Source organism: Saccopteryx leptura, chromosome 5 (assembly GCF_036850995.1).
Source record: "Saccopteryx leptura isolate mSacLep1 chromosome 5, mSacLep1_pri_phased_curated, whole genome shotgun sequence".
NCBI classification, from domain to species: Eukaryota; Metazoa; Chordata; class Mammalia; order Chiroptera; family Emballonuridae; genus Saccopteryx; species Saccopteryx leptura.
In genome coordinates this window covers 212,110,541-212,131,108 of record NC_089507.1, presented here as the reverse complement: position 1 = coordinate 212,131,108, position 20,568 = coordinate 212,110,541, and the positions used below count along the sequence as shown (strand labels likewise).

The following is a 20,568-nucleotide window of genomic DNA, read 5'->3' as shown; positions in this document are numbered from 1 at the left end:
TCCACGGGGCCTTTGGTTTGGGCAGTTTGTACCAGTTGTGCCCTTGCTCAGGTCCTGCTTTGTTCGGTCCAGGTGCTGCAGTACCGAAGCTGGTGCCGAGAGCTGGAGAAGCGGCTGGAAGCCACTGGGGTGAGTGAGGCCGTCTGGGCTCTCCGAGCCCTCAGTGCGCATGCTTGGTGGGCTCCTGTCAATGAGAGAGATTGGGTATGATAACAGCTGTTGGGCGGAAGCCTCTCTTTCTTCACCTCCTGAGAGCTCTATCACATAGATACCTTTATTGGACCTTGCTTATCAGACTCCAGGCCTTGACTCTTGAAGGACAAAATGCAGCTTCAAGAGCCTTAATCCTATTGGAAGGGTTATGGAATCAGAGGGAAGAAATGCATCTTTCCTCCAGAAGGTGTCAGTGTTTATCTGTCCTAGAGAGATGTGTGCCTTTGCAGGCCTAAACACCCTGTATGTGGCAGAGGGATTTGTTTGTGCTGTAGGCTGACCAGAACTGGCTTTGAAAGACTCATCTATGCCTGACCAGCGGGGGTGCAGTGGATAGAGCGTTGACCTGGGATACTGAGGTCCCAGGTTCGAAACCCTGAGGTCACCAGCTTGAATGCAAGCTCGCCAGCTTAAGTGTGGGCCTATAGACATGGTCGCTGGTTTGAGTCCAAAAGTCTCTGGCTTGAAGCCCAAGGTCGCTGGCTGAGGCCCCTTCCCCCCAGTCAAGGCACATGAGAAGCAATCAATGAACAAATAAAAAGGTGACACAACTACAAGTTGATGCCTCTCATGCTTCTCCCTCCCTGTCTCTCTCTCTCCCTCTCCTTCTCCCCCCCCCCTCGAAAAATCTCACGTCTCACACTCCCCTCGGAAAAGTTCTCTCAAGGAAGGAGAGAACCCAAGCTTACTGAGGACTGGTCCACACAGGGCAGGCACCAGAGAACAGTTATTTAGTTAGGTCACTTCATCTGCAAAGCAACTTTCTGAGGGCAATGGTGTCGCCTGCATTTTGTAGCTGCAGTTCAGAGAAGTTTAGTAACTTCCTGCGTTGGTGTGGTAGAAACCAAGGCTGTCAATGAAAGCTCTATCTTAAGCTTCTTAGGTTAGAAGTTCTCACTACCAAATGCCGCCTTTCAGAAGTCACTGGCTCCCTTTTGGAGAGGGGTGCAGTGGCCTTACTGTCAGGCTGCAGTGACTGAGAAAAGAGGCGTACTGCTAACAAAGGGGAGAGAGGAGAAAGAGAGCCAGCTGCGGAGATGGGGCGTTGGGAACTGGCCTGAGCGATGCTCCCTTTGGAGGTAATAAGGCTTGTCTCTGTCTGGCGAAGGGACCGACCCCTCAGATGTGGGAAAGTGTGGAGGAGCCAAACCTGGAACAGCTGCTCAGCCGGCTGGAGGAGGAGCAACAGAGGTGACGGACCCCAAATTTTTGGGCCTGGCCGCGTGGCCTCTGGGTGGGAAAGGCTGGGGGGAGACCTCTGTCCGGAGGGCTCACCCGGATTAGAACCGTGGACTTTCGGCCTTAGCCCTGCAGTCCTGGCATTGGAAGGCCGGGCGGCTTGCCTCTTACTCCAAGACGGCCAGTGGCTGGACCAGACCTTTATTTTGCACTCGCTCCCGGCCCTCCCAGTGCAGGTGTGAGAGTCTCGCCGAGGTGAACACCCGGCTCCGGCTGCACGTGGAAAAAGCTGACGTGGTAAATACAGCGCTTCGGGAAGACGTGGAAAAATTGACAGTAGATTGGAGCCGGGCCCGGGAGGAGCTCATGAGGAAGGAGAGCCAGTGGCAGATGGAGCAGGAGGTAGGCGGGCGGGGGGGGGGGGGGGGTTGGGGGGGCTGCGCTCCGGACACTGCCCTGGTCAGCGTTGGGAGGGCTTCTCTTGGATGCCAACTGGGCTGTTGGCATTAAAGTCTCTGACCATCCCAACCACTCGGACTGGCAGCTTTGCCCTGCTTGGGCCTTCAGCATAGTTCCACCCTCACTGCGTAGTTGGGGTTTTGCTGGCAGATGACACGACACTTAAAGCAGCTCTGACCCAGTGTCCGTGGCTGGCTTAGGTTTTAGGTGGATCCGAAAGTTGACTGACTCCCCTTGGCTGGCGGTCTGCATATGCAATGCTAAGGTGGTAGTTATTTCAATCGAATGGGGAGGAAAGACCGGATAGGGCGGACCCTGGGGAATTTTCAGATCCCAGCTAAAGGACACTTTATGTTTTCTGAGGAGGTGCCAGGTGTTTATGCTAGGTGATTTACATATGTCATTTCATCCTATTGTAGAGCTGGTAACAAGGGAAAGAGATCCCATTTGTTGAGCAGCTAGTTTATCCTTGTCTAGTCTAGCTCAGAGGAAGGCCTAGACCCAGGACCTAGATCCCAGGCCCTTTGACCTCCTGAGTCCCTCTGCTGACTTTATGAAGTTCTCTAGCACAACTTGAGTGTAGACACCTATTTATAAGCTATCTCCTGTGAGTCCCTCCTTCCCTCCCCGTCAGTAGTCAGGAGGAACCCAAGACTCTTGTGTTGGCAAAAGATAGCCCTCTACCCTTTGGTCTGACCTGGCTTTCTGGAAACACAGTTCTTCAAGAGCTACCTGAAAGGGGAGCATGGTCGCCTTCTCGGTCTATGGCGGGAGGTGGTGACCTTCCGGCGCCACTTCCTGGAAATGAAGTCAGCCACTGACAGGTGAGTGGGGCATTACGGAGGGACTCCTCTGCCATCTGGACATGGGGCCATGGGCTGCTGTTGCAGGGATTGGATGACAGAGGGTGGGCCAGAGAGGGCAGGTGAGAGGAAGAGCTGGTGGGGAGGGTGGTGTTACTGGATTCGGATGATTTCTCCCAGACCTGCTCCTCAGGCTTCACGGGCCGTGTCCCCATGTCCCTACCCTGGTCCCTAGTGGAGTCTGTGCTTTCCTTGCTGTACGCAGAGATCTGACGGAGATCAAGGCTGAACATGCGAGGCTTTCAGGATCCCTGTTAACCTGTTGTCTGCGTGTGACTGTGGGAACACAGTGTCGGGAGCCTGACGGGTCTGGGAGGCTGGAAGGGAGTGAGCCAAGCCAGCTGCTGCTGCTCCTCGCCAAGACCCAGGAGCTGGAGACGGAAGCCCATGAGAGGAGCCGGGAGTTAATACAGCTGAGGAGTCAAGGGGATCTGGAGAAGGCCGAGCTGCAGGCCCGGTGAGAGGGGCTGGGGTCCTGGGGAGGGGTTCCTGCAGGGAAGCTGACTCCTGTGGGGTGTCAGAGATGTGGAAGAGATGTGGCGAGCATTCCCCCCGTGAAAGAGGAAGGGGGTGTGCCAGAGGGAGTCTCGTTTGAAACCCGGTGCCACAGCTGGGGTCGTGTCACTGCTCTCTGCCCTCAGACTGTCTTGCAGCTCAGTTTCTCGCCTGTTGACTTACAGAGCTAGCTATGACTCTGTCCTCTATCGGCACCAAGCCACCTGCTGTCCCCAGACCAGCCAGGCTCTTCCGTGCTTCACTGCCACTGCACATGCTGACCTCGGCCTGGAATGCCTCCTTCCCTTCTCTCTCTTCCTTAGCCTTTAAGACATAGTTCAAATGTCACCTCCTCTGTGAGGCCCTCTCTGGCCTCAATAGCCTGTTAAATTACTATGCCCCGACGTGGTCTTTTGACCTGCTTGTTATAGCATTGATTGCATTGTATCACACTGATTATAGGTTCCTTTTATTGTTAGGCTTTTAAAGTTTTTTCGATTATAATAAAATAGATTTTTTAATGGTGATAAGAAGGATGAGGACATAAGCGAAGAGCCCATCTGAATTTCAGAGCCAAGTTCAGTTTAGACCCCATGGCCAGGGTTGTGTCGCCACCTATTGGTGGTGTCTGTAAGTTGCAGTTCGATTTGTTTGGTTGTGAAGGCATGACGGAGACCTTGTCCTAGTAAGTTTTGTGTCTGGTGCTTTGCGCTTCATCTGCTATAGGGTAGACAGTCAATACGTTTGTTGAATGATGCAGGAATTAAATGAGTGACCGTGCAGTGCGTTAAGGCTCTTAGACTTGGTACAGAATAAATTATTAAGACTTTGAAAAAAAAATTTTCAATTCGTGGATGACATTAACTCAACACAATGCCCTGAGCTCCAGGATATAGTGCTGAAGTGATCAATATGTATGGTGATTTTCCTGAACATTGAGATTAATATCGGGAAAGTTGACTCTAATCTCCCCCAAGTCGCCCCTCCTTTTCCCTATCAGAGCAACCACCTTGGGGCTGAGGGACCTTGGGACTGTCCCAGGTGGCAATTCTGATGTTCTTATTGGCTTCAGGGGGCTTGACTTCAAGACCAAGTGGGGCCTGGCAGGGCCCGGGCCCGGGCTTCCCTTCAGCTCCCAGGCCCCCAAATGCGTGCTCCAGCCTTGAGATGTGGTAAATCCCTGCGTGTGTCTGAGTGGCTTTGGCTTCCCGCTGTGGATTCAGGGAGCGCTGGGCGCCCGGGACTCTGGGGGCTGCCGTGGAGTGTCGTGCCGGGGGCGGGGTGTGCTGCAGAGGAGCTCGGTCCGCGTCCGCGGGCTGCCCTGGTGACGGTGCTGTGCTCTTTGCAGGGTGACCGAGCTCTCTGCCCTTCTGACCCAGTCTCAGAAGCAGAATGAAGATTACGAAAAGATGGTGACGGCTCTGAGAGAGACCATGGAGATGCTGGTACACGATCCTTTGTTCCGGAAGGCACTGGGAGTGGGCCCGAGGATTTCTTGTCCGGCATGGGCAGGTGGTGCGGGCTTCCGGTTCAGTCTTCCTCGGTGAAGTCCCCTAAAGCTAAAAAATAAATTTTGGTTGAATCTGAAAACTGGCGAGGTTAGTCTGGAAAAGGAAGGGCTTGAGGAAGCCGTGATGGAGCCTTCCCCAGATCTGAAGGGCTGGCACTGGGAGCATGTCGACTTATTTCCTGTTCCAGATGGGCACAAGTAGGGTTTGGCATTGGCTTTGTGCCAGGCACTATGTTGAATAATTTACATGCCTTTTTTCCATTTAAGCCAGTGGTAGTCAACCTGGTCCCTACCACCCACTAGTGGGTGTTCATGGTGGGCGGTAGCGGAACAACCAAAGTATAAATAAAAGAATAGATTTAACTATAGTAAGTTGTTTTATAAAGATTTATTCTGTGACCAGGCGGTGGCACAGTGGATAGAGCATCGGACTAGGATGCCGAGGACCCAGGTTCGAGACCCCAAGGTTGCCAGCTTGAGCGTGGGCTCATCTGACTTGAGCAAAAAAAGCTCACCAGCTTGGACCCACGGTCACTGGCTCGAGCAAGGGGTTACTCAGTCTGCTGTAGCCCCACAGTCAAGGCACATATGAGAAAACTATCAATGAACAACTAGGGTGTCACAATGAAAAACTGATGATTGATGCTTCTCATCTCTTTCCATTCCTGTCTGTCTGTCCCTATCTATCCCTCTCTCTGACTCTCTCTGTCTCTGAATAAAAAATTAAAAAAGATTTATTCTGCCAAACTTAGCGAAAATCTGACATAAAGTACTTGGTAAGAAATTATTATTATATGCTTTAACTTGCTGTAACTCTGCTTTATAAATTTTATAAAGTAAAGTTACTTCTCTACTTTATAAATCACCATTACTGTGGAACCAGTGGGCGGTTAGAAAATTTTACTACTAACAGAGATACAAAAGTGGGCAGTAGGTATAAAAAGGTTGACTACCTCTGATTTAAGCCTTAAAACCTGTGAAGTAGGTAATTTGTATTTTAAAGAGAAGAAAGCTCAAAGGGGCAGTTGCCTCAAGTTACCGAGCTAATTAGTGACAGAGCAAGAACTCGAATCAAGGCAGTCTAATAGTCTAATGTGGAGCTCTTAATCACCAATGTGAGCTCTTAATCACCACACCCTATTGTCTTCAGAGTCCTGGGACATTAGCATTCGGGTACAGTTAGGGAAAAGTGGGGTGGATAGACTGAGCTTCTGGTTGATTTGGGGAATGGGAAGTTCTTTTCTGAGAGTGGCTCTTAGGTTCTGTTTGTTCCCCGTTTAGGAAACAAATCATTCCGAATTAATGGAACATGAGGCATCTCTTAGTAGGAACGCCCAGGAGGAGAAGCTGTCTTTACAGCAGGTGATCAAGGACATAACCCAGGTATGGTGAGCCTCCTCCCTGTGTCACCAGGTTGGCCTCCCTCCCTCCCAGGCCTGCAGGGCCTCTCGGTCTACTCTCTGAGGCACTGGACTCAGGGTCCTGTGGGGTGACTTCTGAGTGTATCTGAAGCCTGCAGCCTGAGGGAGAGGAAGTACCGTGTGTTCACACGGCCTGCTGACACGGGCCCTCCTGCCTGCCAGCTGGTATTCTCCGGCCAGTGGCTGGGTTCTCTACGTTACCCCGGAGCCTCTCCTTCCTTCGTCTCCCCACGTATCATTACCTCAGCGTGCTCTGGCCGTGTCGCTAGCCTAGGTTCAGGAGACTGAAGGTAGAAAGTGGAAGGAACCAACCCTTCTTGCCCTTAGATGCCCTCCTCCCACCCCCCAGGGAGAGGGCCGAGAAGGAAACATCAGCTTTGGCCAGGCTGGAGTGTTTGCCCCCATGTGGACTCGAGGCCTTGGTCACTAGAATGATGACCCTCTGTGCTGGGTTTCAGGTCATGGTGGAAGAAGGGGACAGTATGTCCCAAGGCTCTGGTCCTGAGAGCACGTTGGAGCTGGACTCCGGGGACTTCTCCCAGTTTGATTGCCAGGACCCAGACCAGGCTGTCACGCTGGTGCGCTCGGTGCTGACTCGGAGACGCCAGGCTGTGCAGGTGAGCACCCAGCATTCCTCCTCGCTGCGGGGGGCGGGGGAGGGGGTGTCTAAAGTGCCTTGGGCCCAGGCACCCTCCTAGGCCGGACCACCCCTTTCACTCTGGGACCAGTTGCAAGGTGTCTTGTCGATACCCCAGAGTGCCCTTTGTATTTGTGGGTAACAGCCCATTCTCTGTGCCAGTGAATGCAGACTGGCAGCCGGAGCCCGGGAGAGTGCGAGTGGGAGTTCCCGAGTCTAAAGCCCCCAGAACACTGTACATTTGGAGATGATGAACTCGGAGACTCCAGGAGCCACAGAGCCTAGTCACCTCCGACCCTCTGTCTGCCCATGGCCGCATCTGTGCTTAGCTCACCCGTGTCACAGTAGTCCCAGCCCCCTTGCCCAGCCCTATGTTTAGTCTCCTCACACCCCTTCTCCCTCACTTCTTCCTCTCCCTGTGCAGGGCCTGAGGCAGCAGCTTTCGGGCTGTCAGGAAGCCATGGGCTTCTTGCAGCAGCAGCATGATCAGTGGGAGGAAGAGGGCGAGGCCCTGAGACTGCGGTTACAGACGCTCACCGGGGAGCGGGACACGCTGGCGGGGCAGGCTGTGGACCTCCAGGGAGAAGTGGACTCACTCAGCAGGTGAGCAGGGGCTGCGGGGCAGATTGGGGACCTCCGGGGAGAAGGGGGCTCACTCAGCAGGTGAGCAGGGGCTGCGGGGCAGGCTGTGGACCTCCAGGGAGAAGTGGACTCACTCAGCAGGTGAGCAGGGGCTGCGGGGCAGACTGGGGACCTCCGGGGAGAAGGGGGCTCACTCAGCAGGTGAGCAGGGGCTGCGGGGCAGACTGGGGACCTCCGGGGAGAAGGGGGCTCACTCAGCAGGTGAGCAGGGGCTGCAGGGGCAGACTGGGGACCTCCGGGGAGAAGGGGGCTCGCTCAGCAGGTGAGCAGGGGCTGCGGGGCAGACTGGGACCTCCAGGGAGAAGTGGACTCACTCAGCAGGTGAGCAGGGGCTGCGGGGCAGACTGGGGACCTCCGGGGAGAAGGGGGCTCACTCAGCAGGTGAGCAGGGGCTGCGGGGCAGACTAGGACCTCCAGGGAGAAGTGGGCTCACTCAGCAGGTGAGCAGGGGCTGCGGGGCAGACTGGGGACCTCCGGGGAGAAGGGGACTCGCTCAGCAGGTGAGCAGGGGCTGCGGGGCAGACTGGGGACCTCCGGGGAGAAGGGGGCTCACTCAGCAGGTGAGCAGGGGCTGCGGGGCAGACTGGGGACCTCCGGGGAGAAGGGGGCTCGCTCAGCAGGTGAGCAGGGTCTGCTCGGTCCACTCCCTCCTGCTCGGCTTGGTCTTCCCTGGCCTGCCGTGTCCCCTCCCGTCATGTTTCCGGTTGGCTGACCCGCGCTCCCTGAAGCCCAGGGCTGCTCAGGGCTCCATTGCTTTGTGCCCTGCTTGTTCCTGCTCACTCAGTTGTGGGTTCTTATGATGATAAGTTTCCGGTGCAAAAGGGAGAATTTGATATTTAAAGGAAACAGATACCTCTGTCCTTTGGCCTTGTGGTGTCTGCCTCCAGGAAAGACTGTAGGTTCCAAGGTCTCCGTTCACCTCTGGTCTCCTTCCAGAGAGCGAGAGCTCCTTCAGATGACCAGGGAGGAGCTGCAGCAGCAGCTGGCCGTGCTGGAGCAGGAGGCATGGCGCCTGCGCAGGACAAACATGGAGCTGCAGCTGCAGGGGGACTCCGCTCAGGGCGAGAAGGAGGAGCAGCAGGAGGAGCTGCATCTGGCTGTCCGGGAGAGGGAGCGCCTGTACGTGGACCCCGTGCCCTCCTCGCCGGGGCTTGATCCTCCCTTCCAGTCCACACCCTCCACCCATCCCCTCAGAAAGTGGGGTCCACCAGAGCCTGGTGCGCAGTGGGCTCAGATGAGCTTACTGCCTCTTCCTCTGCAGAGAAAGTTCACTGGGCTTTGAGCGCCCACACTGACGAGGCTCTGTGGGGGATCCAGAGATAAATAGGACACAGGCCCTAATCTCAAGCACTTCACAGTCTGATGGGGGAGACAAGCGAACTAACTGTGGCGCGAGGCCAGATAAAGTGTGAGCCAAATAGGAGTTTCGGGCTAGGTCCTTTGGGAGCTTAGGAGTAACAGTTAATTGAAAGCTTCATGGAGGAGTGGAGTGGGTTTGGAGCTGGGTCTTGACACATTCTGATGTGTAGAGAGTGGGAGAAGGGCCGAAGGCACAGATTAGCAAAGAAAAGGAGGCAGGAAGGTTCATGGTGTGTTCAGAGGAGCTTGGGCTGGCTAAAGGCAGAACTTACCCTGGGAAGTAATGGTGAATGAGCTGGTCAAGAAAGAGTTACAGCTGACCAGGCGGTGGTGCAGTGGATAGAGCGTTGGACTGGGACACGCAAGACCCAGGTTCGAGACCCCAAGGTCGCTGGCTTGAGCAAGGGGTCACTGGCTCTGCTGTAGCCCCTGGTCAAGGCACATATGAGAAAGTAATCAATGAACAACTAAGCTGCCACAACAAAGAATTGATGATACTTCTCATCTCTCTCCCTTCCTGTCTGTCTCCCTGTCTGTCCCTTTCTCTGACTCTCTCTGTCACAAAAAGAAAAAAAGAAAAGAGTTCCTGAGGAAGGGACCTAGCTAATCTGTAAAAAGCAAGGCCTTTCAAGCTGGATAAAAGCTTTATTTACTAAAGTATGGCTCTGCCACTTGGACAAATCACTTTATTTGTAAAATAAAGGTGATAATATTTACCCTGAAGGGTCATTGGGACGATTAGAGAAGTATCTTTTTTGCAAAATGCCAGCATAGGGCCCAGTATATGGTAGGTTTTGAGTAGCTGGTAACAGAGACTGTGTCTCCTTCACCCTTGGTCTAACCCTCCTCCCTTGCGCCCTGCCTCCTTGTGCCTAGTAGGCACAGATTGGGGACTCTTGAAGGATTGCTATATATAAAGATCATGACTTGTGCAAGGAATGATTCTTCCTGTAACAAGAACTAACAATTCACAAAAATAACTGCATGTTTTAAAATGTAATTTGTGTGAATGAGGAATACTTTTATCAATATTTATATGGTTCAAAAGTCAAAACCATTTAAAAGGATAGACACAAAGTCTTACTCCCTTGTGCTTCATTCATCCAGTGTCCCTTCCCTCTGTAGGTAATCATTTAAATTAAGTTCTTGGTTATCTTTCTAGTGCTGCTTTATGCAAATTATGCAGACTTCTTATTTTCCCCGATTTCTTGCATAAAGGGTAGTACACTACATGCACTATTCTGCACCTTGCTTTTCTTCACTATATATGTCTTGGAGATCTTATCAGTTATTAGAGTCCTTCATTTTGTTGCATAGCTAAGGTAATTATATGCCTGTTACCTCTTGGGGTGTGGCCACTCCCTAAGATTTCCTTCAGCCCTCTCCTTCCCACCTTAGTCAGGAGACACTGGCGGGCCTGGAAGCCAAACAGTCAGAATCACTCAGTGAACTGATCAGTCTTCGGGAAGCCCTGGAGTCAAGTCGCCTGGAAGGGGAGCTGCTGAGGCAAGAGCAGACAGAAGTGACCGCGGCACTGGCCAGGGTGTGTAGGCCGCCCTGCACTGGCTGGGTGGGGTGGGCCACTTCGAAAGCTGTGTTTCCAGGAAGAGGTTGTGCAGCCTGCCTCATTCTTCACCCTGCAGGGCATGACCCTTTATAGTTCTTGCCTCAGTTACTAGCCTCTGCTTTTGGGTTCCTTCCCTCCCAACACACTATGTTGGAATTAGAATGGTTTTCTGAAGTGTGCATCGGTTGTGTCAGTTTCTTTTCTAAAACCATGTAGTGGCTTCCTGGCTCCCTGGTGCCGCGTACAAAGCCCTTTGCATCTGCCCCAAACTGTTTCAGCCTCCTCTTCATTCCAAGTCCCTGTCCTAACTCCTCATACGCCTTGCCTCTCCTGCCACAAAGCACCAACTGCAATCTGTTTCACCGTGTTCTTTCATGACTCTTTAAGACCTTCCACGTGTTAGACTCTTCCCTTCATCCGACTGCTTCTTTCCTTCCCCTTTAACCACAAACTGTTCATCTCAGTAGTACCCAACTTAACTGTCAGCTCGCCTACCAAGCATGTGTGATTCTCTCAAACTGAATCAATGCTTTCTTTGAGTTCCCAGAGTACGTTGTGCTTACCTCGTCTATGCTGTAGCTACAGTAGTTGTTTACACATCCTGATGTCTGTGCCTCCATGCTGTGAGCGCCTCTCTTACTCCTCAGTGAATGAATGAATGGATGAATAAACGGAAAACTTGTTCAGAATGTAAGGGAAGGAATGGAGAGCTAACTAATCTCTGTGCAAGGGAAGCAGCAGGTGTAGGGGATGTGAGCTGTTGCAGGAAAACTGGGAGTAGGAAACCCTTTGACTCTCTTTGTTTCCAGGCCGAACAGTCCATTGTGGAGCTGTCGAGCTCCGAGAACAGCCTCAAGGCTGAGGTAGCTGATCTTCGGGCTGCAGCTGCCAAGCTTGGTGCCTTAAATGAGGCTTTGGCCTTAGATAAAGTTGGGCTGAACCAGCAACTCCTCCAGGTGAGCAAGGATTTTCTGGGCCCTGACTGAGGGTAAGCCAGTGACAGAGGAAGCTGATGCCCATGACAAGGAAGGATCCTGAAATGGATCAGCCCAAGACAGACCAGCTCCCAAACGTAGTCTTTTTTTTTTTTTTTAATTTATTTTTTTTCCATTTTTCCAAAGCTGGAAATGGGGAAGCAGTCAGACAGACTCCCGCATGCGCCCGACCGGGATCCACCCGGCATGCCCACCAGGGGGCAATGCTCTGCCCCTCCGGGGCGTCGCTCTGTCACATCCAGAGCCATTCTAGCACCTGAGGCAGAGGCCACAGAGCCATCTTCAGTTGCCCGGGCCATCTTTGCTCCAATGGAGCCTTGCTGCGGGAGGAGAAGAGAGAAACAGAGAGGAAGGAGAGGGGGAGGGGTGGAGAAGCAGATGGGCGCTTCTCCTGTGTGCCCTGGCCGGGAATCGAACCCGGGACTCCCGCACGCCAGGCTGATGCTCTACCACTGAGCCAACTGGCCAGGGCCCAAATGTCTTGAACTGAGCTGAAGCAGCATTTATAGTGCAGAGGAGAGCAGGCCTTAAGGACTGGGCCTAGTTAGCAGTAAAAACCGTCCCCTCCCATACTTAGCCAGCAGAGGAGATACCATGATCATGAAGGGCAAGGCTTTTCCATTGTACTCCGGAGGTGCTGACCCCTGTGATTCCCCTAAATGTGGGAAACTCGACTGCATAATTTGTGGTAGTGGGGGACTGTGTTCCCTCTTCCCTATAGAAACAAAAAAGTATACTTCCCTCCCACACCTAGAGCAGACCCACCTTTGGCTTTAGGGTAAAATCACTGGGGCTAGGAAGGAGGCCCATGCCCTCATGGAAGGAAGACTACGTTTTTTATTTGTTTTGTTTGTGGTTTTTTTTGGGGGGTGTTGTATTTTTCCAAAGTTAGAAGTGGGAAGCAGTGAGACAGACTCCTGCATGTGCCTGACCGGGATCCACCCGGCATGCCCACCAGGGGGCGATGCTCTGCCCATCTGGGGCGTTGCTCTGTTACAGCTGGAGCCATTCTAGCACCTGAGGCGGAGGCCATGGAGCCATCCTCAGCTCCCAGGCCAACTTTGTTCCAATGGAGCCTTGGCTGCCCGAGGGGAAGAGAGAGATAGAGAAGAAGGAGAGGGGGAGGGGTGGAGAAGCAGATGGGCACTTCTCCTGTGTGCCCTTGCCAGGAATTGAACTCGGGACTTCCACACGCCGGGCCGACGCTCAACTGCTGAGCCAACCAGCCAGGGCCAGAAGACTAAGTTTTTAATTTATTTTTATTAACAAACAAATGTAATGACTGCTGGGTCTTACATAATAGAGATCACAAACAGGAAGGCTGGGTTTTTAATCCTGTTGCACGGGATAGCAGCAGTCACCAGAAAAGGGGCCGCTGAAGAGTGAAGTCTCACAGAATCTTCTCTGTGGGTTGCAAATTTAACATGTCTCTTTTCTATCTGCTCCCTTGAGTTGCAGAAATCTTTGTTGTTTTCTTATTCTGAACTTTTTGAGAACAGGATTTTGCCTTTTGTATCTCTCTCTCAGTACCAGTGCATCTAGTGCCTGGGGTATAGGCTGTAGACCAAGTGGATGCAGAGTCCCCTCTTACAAGCACTCCTGTGTTCACCTTCGGAGAGCAGATTCCTGTCTCGCTTGATCTCTAAACTGTAAACATTTGTCTTTGATGCCCTTCCCTTCCCTTGTCGGTCAGTAGTTGGAACAGGAGAAGCAGTCCGTGTGCGGCAGGATGGAGGCCGCAGAGCAGGCCAGAGACGTTCTGCAGGTGGGCCTGGCAGAGGTGGAAGGGAGCAGGGAAGCCCTGTGGGAAAAGAACAGCCACCTGGAGGCCCAGCTGCAGAAAGCAGAGGAGACCAGGACTGAGCTGCAGGCGGAGCTCAGGGGCATCCAAGAAGAGAAGGAAGAACTCCACGAGAAACTAAGTGAGGTGAGAGGACAAAACGCATGTCGTCGTGTTAAGGGGTCATACATGCTCGTTAAACACTACAGAAATTATTCAGGAAGTGACGAAGTCTTACTTCCTAGAAGTGACCAGTGTTACTAGTTTGGGGTCTGTCTTCCAATTTTTAAAGAATGCCTATAGGAATCCTTCAGTGGAGCCCACTACTCCACACCCCCCGGCTGGAATGAGACGCGCTCCTCTCTGCTCATAGTACCTTGTGCACATGTCAGCCACACACCCTTCATACTATTTTATCTGTTTACATGTCTCTGCCATTAGATCAAAACCTCCTTGAAAGCAAGGCTATGTCTTACTTGTTTTTGTTCCTCCAGCTTTTAGTTCGGTGTCTAGCACATAGCAGGGGTTCAGTAAGTTTTCCCTGAACCAGTGACTGGTTCGAAGGTCATATTTCTCCTCCACCAGACTTCTCATTGCCCTAATAATTATACATACTCTCCCTTCTCAGAGTCCCTTTCTCAGAGCACTGATCACTTTCTTTCTGGTATTACACGTGTGTCTTCCTTCTTAAGACTAACGCTCCTTAGCGTGGGTCTCTTGCAGCCCTGGCACAGGGCCCTGCCCCAAGGAGAGCACGCTGCCTGGACTGGCGGCTCTCTGGGCTGCTAGGGAAATGCCCGTGTGAGTGGACAGTGCCCAGGGCTCACAGAGCTGGGTCCAGAATCCCTGAGGAGCCTGTGGCCCTAACCTACTCCTTCCCCTCAGGCACGTCACCAGCAGGAGTCAGCCTCCGCGCAGCTGGAGCAGCTGCACCAGGAGGCCAAGCGCAGGGCAGAAGCGCTGGCGCGGGAAGTCCAGGAGAAGGAGGCCCTCGTGCGGGGGAGGGCGGCTCTGCAGGTGCGGCTGCAGGCCGTGGAGCGGGACCGGCAGGACCTCTCGGACCAACTGCTGGGGCTCAGGTAGGGCCGCCCCGCTCAGCCGAGGGCAGAGAGTGAAGTTCCCTGCCCAAGGTATATGGGTTCTGCATGAGTTACGGATCTGTAATCGCCCCCTAACTTCTCCGGGTACCCAATACTTAGATCCCAACCCCTCCTAAGGAAGGGGAAGGGGCTTGATGGGTAAGAACTCTCCCTGATTTCTGAACCTGACAGTTCAGCCAAGGAGCTACTGGAGAGCAGTCTGTTTGAGGCCCAACAGCACAGTTCTTTGATAGAGGTCACCAAGGGGCAGCTGGAGGTCCAGCTTCAAACTGTCACGCAAGCCAAGGAAGTAATCCAAGGTGAGAGCCCAGCTGGCATGGGCACACTCCGTGCCATGGGGGTGTGAAAAGCCAGGAAGGCCGTGGGAAGCATTCGAGGCCCTTCTCCGGCCAGGTCTGGGCCTCCGAGAAGGGAGCTACTCATCGGGACTGGGGAGAGGAGTAAAGGGAAGAGGGCAGAGGCTCGGAGACCAGATCCTGTCCCTGGCACCTTAGGGGAAGTGAGGTGCTTGAAGCTGGAACTGGACACTGAACGGAGCCGGGCAGAGCAGGAGCGGGAGACGGCGGCCAGAGAGCTGGCCCGCGCGGAGCACGAAGGGCAGACTGCCTTGCAGCAGCAGAGGTCAGCCCACGAGGAGGAGGTGACCCGGCTCCAGGAGAAATGGGTAGGTGGTGGGCGTGGCTGGGGGACGGGCGGGCAGACCTCCTCCCTTCAGGGAGTGCTCCCCGGCGGACTCTTGGTGCAGACACTACTATTTATAAGAGTGAAATCCGGGCAAGACTAGCCTGGTTACCAAGGTGCAAACTCCATCTTCTAGCTCTTTTTTATTTTATTTTTTCATTACAGTTTACGTTCAGTATTTTGTATTAGTTTCAGGTGGTTAAACAATCATAGAGTTTACAAAGTGTTCCCCCCAAATTTCTAGTACCCACCTGGCACCATACATGGTTATTACAATGTTAGTGACTATAGTCCCTTGGCTGTTCTTTACATCCCAGTGACTATTTTCTATCTGTCAATTTATACTTCTCGATCCCTTCACCTTTCTTACCCAGACCCCCAATCCCCCCCTCTCTGGCAACCATCAGAATGTTCTCTGTATCTATGAATCTGTTTCTATTTTGTTTGTTCGTTAATTTTGTTCTTTAGCTTTCACTTATAAGTGAAATTACATGTTATTTGTCTGTCTCTGACTAACTTATTTCATTAGCATAATACCATCTAGGTTCATCCATACTCTCACAGATGGCAAGATTTCACTCATTTTTATGGCCGAGTAATATTCCATTGTATATATTTACCACTGTTTTTTTATTCGCTCATCTGTTTTTGGATATTTGGATTGCATCCATATGTGGCTATTGTGAATACTGCTGCAGTGAACATAGGAGTGCATATATTCTTTTGAATTAGTGTTTTGGGTTTCTTTGGTCCAGCTTCTAGCTCTTACATAAGTTAATGTATGACAGTCTCTAAGAACAGTTGCTGGCATACAGTGAGCTCTAGGTTAGTGTTAGCTGTTATTCTTGCTGCAGTATGTACAGAGACTGAGTGGGGCCCAGGATTCAGAATTGTTAAACTGTCCCGAGGAGGAAAGGGAGCAGAGGAATGCCGTGGGCCCGCCCTTGCCCAGTTCAGAACTGTGTTTCTTTTGTTTTCTAATTATATAATTTTTTCGATTTTCTTTTATTGTTATTTTAGATTTATTTCCACCATCTTACGCTATTTGTCCTGACCTTTTATATCTTTGGGGGAGGATTGATCACTTTTCTTAACTCTTTGTAGAGAGTTAAGTAGGATGATTAAGTTATCGTCTTTTTTCACCTCTTTCTCTCTCTGCTACTTTAGGTGATGTGTACTCTAGTTTCTTTTTCTTTTTAGTTGTTTCCTTTAATGTTTTAAAATAATTAGGGTCAAATGTGTGGCAACAGAAGGAAACTAGACTTTGGGTAGTGAGCACACAATACAGTACAGAGATAACGAATTATGTTGTACATCTGAAATTTATGCAATGTTATTAACCATTGTTACATCAATAAGTTTAATTTTTAAAAAAACCTTTAGTTAATCAGTATATTTACCTTTTTCCTGAATGAGGGGAACACTTAGAATATTTTATCTGCCCTGGCCGGTTGGCTCAGCGGTAGAGCGTTGGCCTAGCATGCTGAGGACCCGGGTTCGATTCCCGGCCAGGGCACACAGGAGAAGTGCCCATTTGCTTCTCCACCCCCCCTCCTTCCTCTCTGTCTCTCTCTTCCCCTCCCGCAGCCAAGGCTCCATTGGAGCAAAGATGGCCCGGGCGCTGGGGATGGCTCTGTGGCCTCTGCCTCAGGCGCTAGAGTGGCTCTGGTCATAACATGGCGATGCCCAGGATGGGCAGAGCATCGCCCCCTGGTGGGCAGAGCGTTGCCCCATGGTGGGCGTGCCGGGTGGATACTGGTCGGACGCATGCGGGAGTCTGTCTGTCTCTCCCTGTTTCCAGCTTCAGAAAAAAGAAAATTAAAAAAAAAAAAAAAAGAATATTTTATCTGCATTTACCCCTCTACCTATTTATAATTTTATTCATGATATGGTGATAGGTATCAAATTCTGAATGCTTTCTGTGTGTACACACCATTTAAAGTGCTTTACATGACTTATCTTAATCCTCGAAACAACCCTAGGAGGACACTTGTTACCCCGCTTTTCTAGATGAGGGGACTGAGGCCCAGAGATGAACTGAGGTCACACTAGTATTGAGGGACTAATTACAGTGGACTGTGACCAGGTGGCCTGGCTGCAGAGCCTTCAGCACTACCCTGAAAAGCTAACGGGGTGCTGGTTAGTCCAGGAGGTCAGGGGAGGCTCTGGTCTTTGGGTGGACCTCTGGGAGGACCAGGCTGCCATGTCCCAATGCTCTTGTAGAAGGCAGGAGACTTCCTCGCCAGGCCCAGCCTGGCCTTCCCGGAGGCTGACTCCGCCATGCTGAGCAGGGGACGGGGCAGCAGCGCGAGTCTGCCACCTCAGTCCGTTGTTACAGCTGTCACCCATGGTGTGGTTGCTTTAAAATAAGACATTGCGGGCCCTGGCCGGTTGGCTCAGTGGTAGAGCGTCGGCCTGGCATGCGGGGGACCCGGGTTCGATTCCCGGCCAGGGCACATAGGAGAAGCGCCCATTTGCTTCTCCACCCCCCCGTCCTTCCTCTCTGTCTCTCTCTTCCCCTCCCGCAGCCGAGGCTCCATTGGAGCAAAGATGGCCCGGGTGCTGGGGATGGCTCCTTGGCCTCTGCCCCAGGCGCTAGAGTGGCTCTGGTCACGGCAGAGCGACGCCCCTGAGGGGCAGAGCATCACCCCCTGGTGGGCAGAGCGTAGCCCCTGGAGGGCGGGCGTGCCGGGTGGATCCCGGTCGGGCGCATGCAGGAGTCTGTCTGACTGTTTCTCCCCGTTTCCAGCTTCAGAAAAATACAAAAAATACAAAAAAAAAATAAGACATTGAGGTTCTGTTAAGGACAGTTGCACTGTAGGAAGCACTTTTACATGTAAGATCATTTGATAGTTTGTTTGTTTTTTATCTTTTTTTTTTTTTTTGTACTTTTCTGAAGCTGGAACGGGGATAGACAGTCAGACAGACTCCCGCATGCGCCCGACCGGGATCCACCCGGCACGCCCACCATGGGGCAACGCTCTGCCCACCAGGGGGTGATGCTCTGCCCCTCCGGGGCGTCGCTCTGCCGCGACCAGAGCCACTCTAGCGCCTGGGGCAGAGGCCAAGGAGCCATCCCCAGCGCCCGGGCCATCAGGAGAGGAAAGAGAGAGACAGAGAGGAAGGAGGGGGGGTGGAGAAGCAAATGGGCGCTTCTCCTATGTGCCCTGGCTGGGAATTGAACCCAGGTCCCCCGCATGCCAGGCCGACGCTCTACCGCTGAGCCAACCGGCCAGGGCTCATTTGACAGTTTTATAAATCTTTCCCATAAAGTACGGTGAGACAGGTAAGGCAGGGCTGAGAGCCTCACTTCACAGACGAAGAAACGGACTTAACAGCAGTACCGAGGTCGCGCTGGTGATCAGCGGGCTTCTGACCCGCATCTGGCTGTCCTGGCTCCTCTGCTCACCCATGTGGTTCTCACCATGCTCCCTTTGTCTGGTCAGGAGAAAGAGTGCTCCCGGCACCAGCAGGAGCTGCACAAGGCCCTGGAGAGCCTGGACAGGGAGAAGATGGAGCTAGAAGGAAGGCTGAGGGAGCAGCGCGCAGAAGGCGAGGCCCTCCGGGCCCGGAGGGAGGAAGAGCAGGCCGAGGCCGCGAGTGCCCTTCGCCAGGTGGGCGGCTGGACGAGGGCCAACAGTCCCCCCACCTTTGGCCACTGCCTGTCCCACTCCCGGGAGTAGCGCTGCGGGGGCTTCTAGGAGAGAATGTCACTCCCCACTTTGCTACCAGTGGGCTGGGTGATCAGCAGCATGAGCTGCGGGGCCGGCAGTATGTCACACTTCCTGAGGGCGGGCTGCCGGTCACCACATCCTGTCAGCTTGAGAAGCAGAGGCAATCTTTGCACTTCCTGGCTCTCAGCCGGGAGGAGCAGACCTCCCTTCACCCTCAGCCCCCACAGCATGAGCCGGGAGAACCGCAGAGCAGCTGGAATCTGCTGGTGGCCCCACGGGGAGCGTGGTGACAGCGCTCGACAAGGCCTGCGCCCCCTGCACCCCCGCAGATGCAGCTCGAAACAGAGAAGGAGAGGGTGTCCCTCCTGGAGACACTGCTGCAGACCCAGAAGGAGCTGGCGGATGCGAGCCAGCAGCTGGAACGGCTGAGGCAGGACATGAAGGTTCAGAAGTTACAGGAACAGGTATGGAGGGTGGTCCGAGCAGGGAAGGAAGGGAGCGCTGATTTACTCAGCACGGGGCCGGGCCCTGTGCTGGGTGCTGACACAGGACAAGCACGACGGTGTGGCACGCGGTGAACATGACAGACACGGTCCCTGCCCTTAGCGAGCTTATGTTCTAGCGGCAGAGGCAGACAACGATGGGCAGACACAGAACAGACGAGATCATTTCAGGCTGTCATGAGTGGTGTACAGAAAATGAAGAGGTGATATAACTGAGAGGGATTCAAGGCAGTTAAGGAGGACCTCCCTGAGAAAGTAACATTTGAGATGAGACATGAGGTTAAAAAGAGACGGCCCCATGGAACAGTAGGGTTGAACCTTGAAAATGTTATGCTGAGTGAAAGAAATCAGTCACAAGAGGCCATATAGTGTGTGATTCTGTTTATAGGAAATGCCCAGAATGGGCCAATCTAGAGAGAGAGTAGGTCAGTGGTTGGGAGTGAGAATAAGACATGAGGAGGGTACAGGGTTTCTCTCCAGCGTGATGAAAGGGTTCTAAAATTGATTGTGGTGTTAGTTGCAAAACTGTGAATACACTGAAAAACACTGAATTTTATGCATTAAATGGGTGGATTGGAGGGCACGTGAACTCTCCATAAAACTTAAAAAGCACAGAAGACAGCCATCTGAAGAACAGGTTAGGCGTAGGAAACAGACATCCTAAGAGTCCTGGAATGGACAGCAAAGGACTAGGGAGTTCAAGGACAGAGAGGAGTTGGCATGGCTCCAGCGTGGTGAGCTCAGGGCTGACGGGAGAGGTAGGCGGGAGCCCTCTGTCAGCCATGGTAGGAGCTTGGATTCTGTTCAGAGGGCAGTGGGAAACTGATGGTTACAAAGCAGAGTTGGACATGATTTCATGTATATATATTTAAAAATACTTCATTGTTCAGTGGAGAGAGAGAGAGGGAGAAGGTGTGTGTGTGTGTGTGTGTGGCTAGTGGTGTGAAGTAGAGGTTGGGCTATGCAACAGGAGGCTGCAGCGATAGCCCGGTGGCCCGGTGGAGGGACGGCTGCTGACTCGGGGACCCTGGCCAAGAAACCTGGGTGAGCCCGTGTACTTTGTGAGGGAGTGGCGGGAATAGGAGGTGAGGAGTTGAGGTGACAGGAAACTCAGTGGATTGCTGGGTCCTGCCTCGGCTTTTGCTAACCCCACTTAAAGATTAGTATTTGTATGACACAGATATCTACAGCAGGAATTTCCAGCCCCGAGCCCCTGTGAAAGCTTCCCCTTCTCCCTCTGCAGGAGGCCACGGGGACGCTGCAGACCCAGCTCCGGGAGGCCCAGCGGGAGCGGGAGCTGGCCGCCCAGCATCACCGAGAGGAGCTCTCTGCCCTCCAAGGAGAGGGCAGCTCCCTGCTGCAGGAGAACACAGCCCTGCAGAAGCAGGTCCTGCCTTGCTCCCAGCCCCACGGCGCTGCCCCACGCCCTCCTGCAGGACATAGGGGCCTTGGGGGCTTGGGAGGGAAGGGCTGGCCCCGGACCGAGCAGA

At 53.0% G+C, this 20,568-nt stretch overlaps 1 protein-coding gene and 1 pseudogene across 7 annotated transcripts in view; both read left to right on the top strand.

The window, feature by feature from the left end:
• CEP250 (centrosomal protein 250) overlaps positions 1–20,568 on the top strand; it is a 45,002-nt gene that overhangs the window by 8,419 nt on the left and 16,015 nt on the right. For 3 of the 7 annotated variants that reach the window (XM_066383991.1, XM_066383989.1, XM_066383990.1), the window contains 19 exons: positions 73–129; positions 1,322–1,404; positions 1,629–1,794; positions 2,569–2,675; positions 2,920–3,171; positions 4,558–4,654; positions 6,001–6,102; positions 6,599–6,757; positions 7,202–7,380; positions 8,356–8,538; positions 10,177–10,321; positions 11,155–11,301; positions 13,037–13,267; positions 14,006–14,199; positions 14,392–14,519; positions 14,715–14,884; positions 18,348–18,515; positions 18,905–19,039; positions 20,322–20,465. In XM_066383991.1, the coding sequence (XP_066240088.1) occupies positions 73–129; positions 1,322–1,404; positions 1,629–1,794; positions 2,569–2,675; positions 2,920–3,171; positions 4,558–4,654; positions 6,001–6,102; positions 6,599–6,757; positions 7,202–7,380; positions 8,356–8,538; positions 10,177–10,321; positions 11,155–11,301; positions 13,037–13,267; positions 14,006–14,199; positions 14,392–14,519; positions 14,715–14,884; positions 18,348–18,515; positions 18,905–19,039; positions 20,322–20,465 (2,847 nt within the window). Of the gene's footprint in view, positions 1–72; positions 130–1,321; positions 1,405–1,628; positions 1,795–2,568; positions 2,676–2,919; positions 3,172–4,207; positions 4,382–4,557; positions 4,655–6,000; positions 6,103–6,598; positions 6,758–7,201; positions 7,381–7,459; positions 7,501–7,726; positions 7,741–8,355; positions 8,539–10,176; positions 10,322–11,154; positions 11,302–13,033; positions 13,268–14,005; positions 14,200–14,391; positions 14,520–14,714; positions 14,885–18,347; positions 18,516–18,904; positions 19,040–20,321; positions 20,466–20,568 lie in introns of those variants that run through there. The other 4 variants (XM_066383992.1, XM_066383993.1, XM_066383994.1 and 1 more) reach the window with 4 other exon arrangements.
• Positions 11,910–12,058, top strand: LOC136407192 (U1 spliceosomal RNA; annotated as a pseudogene).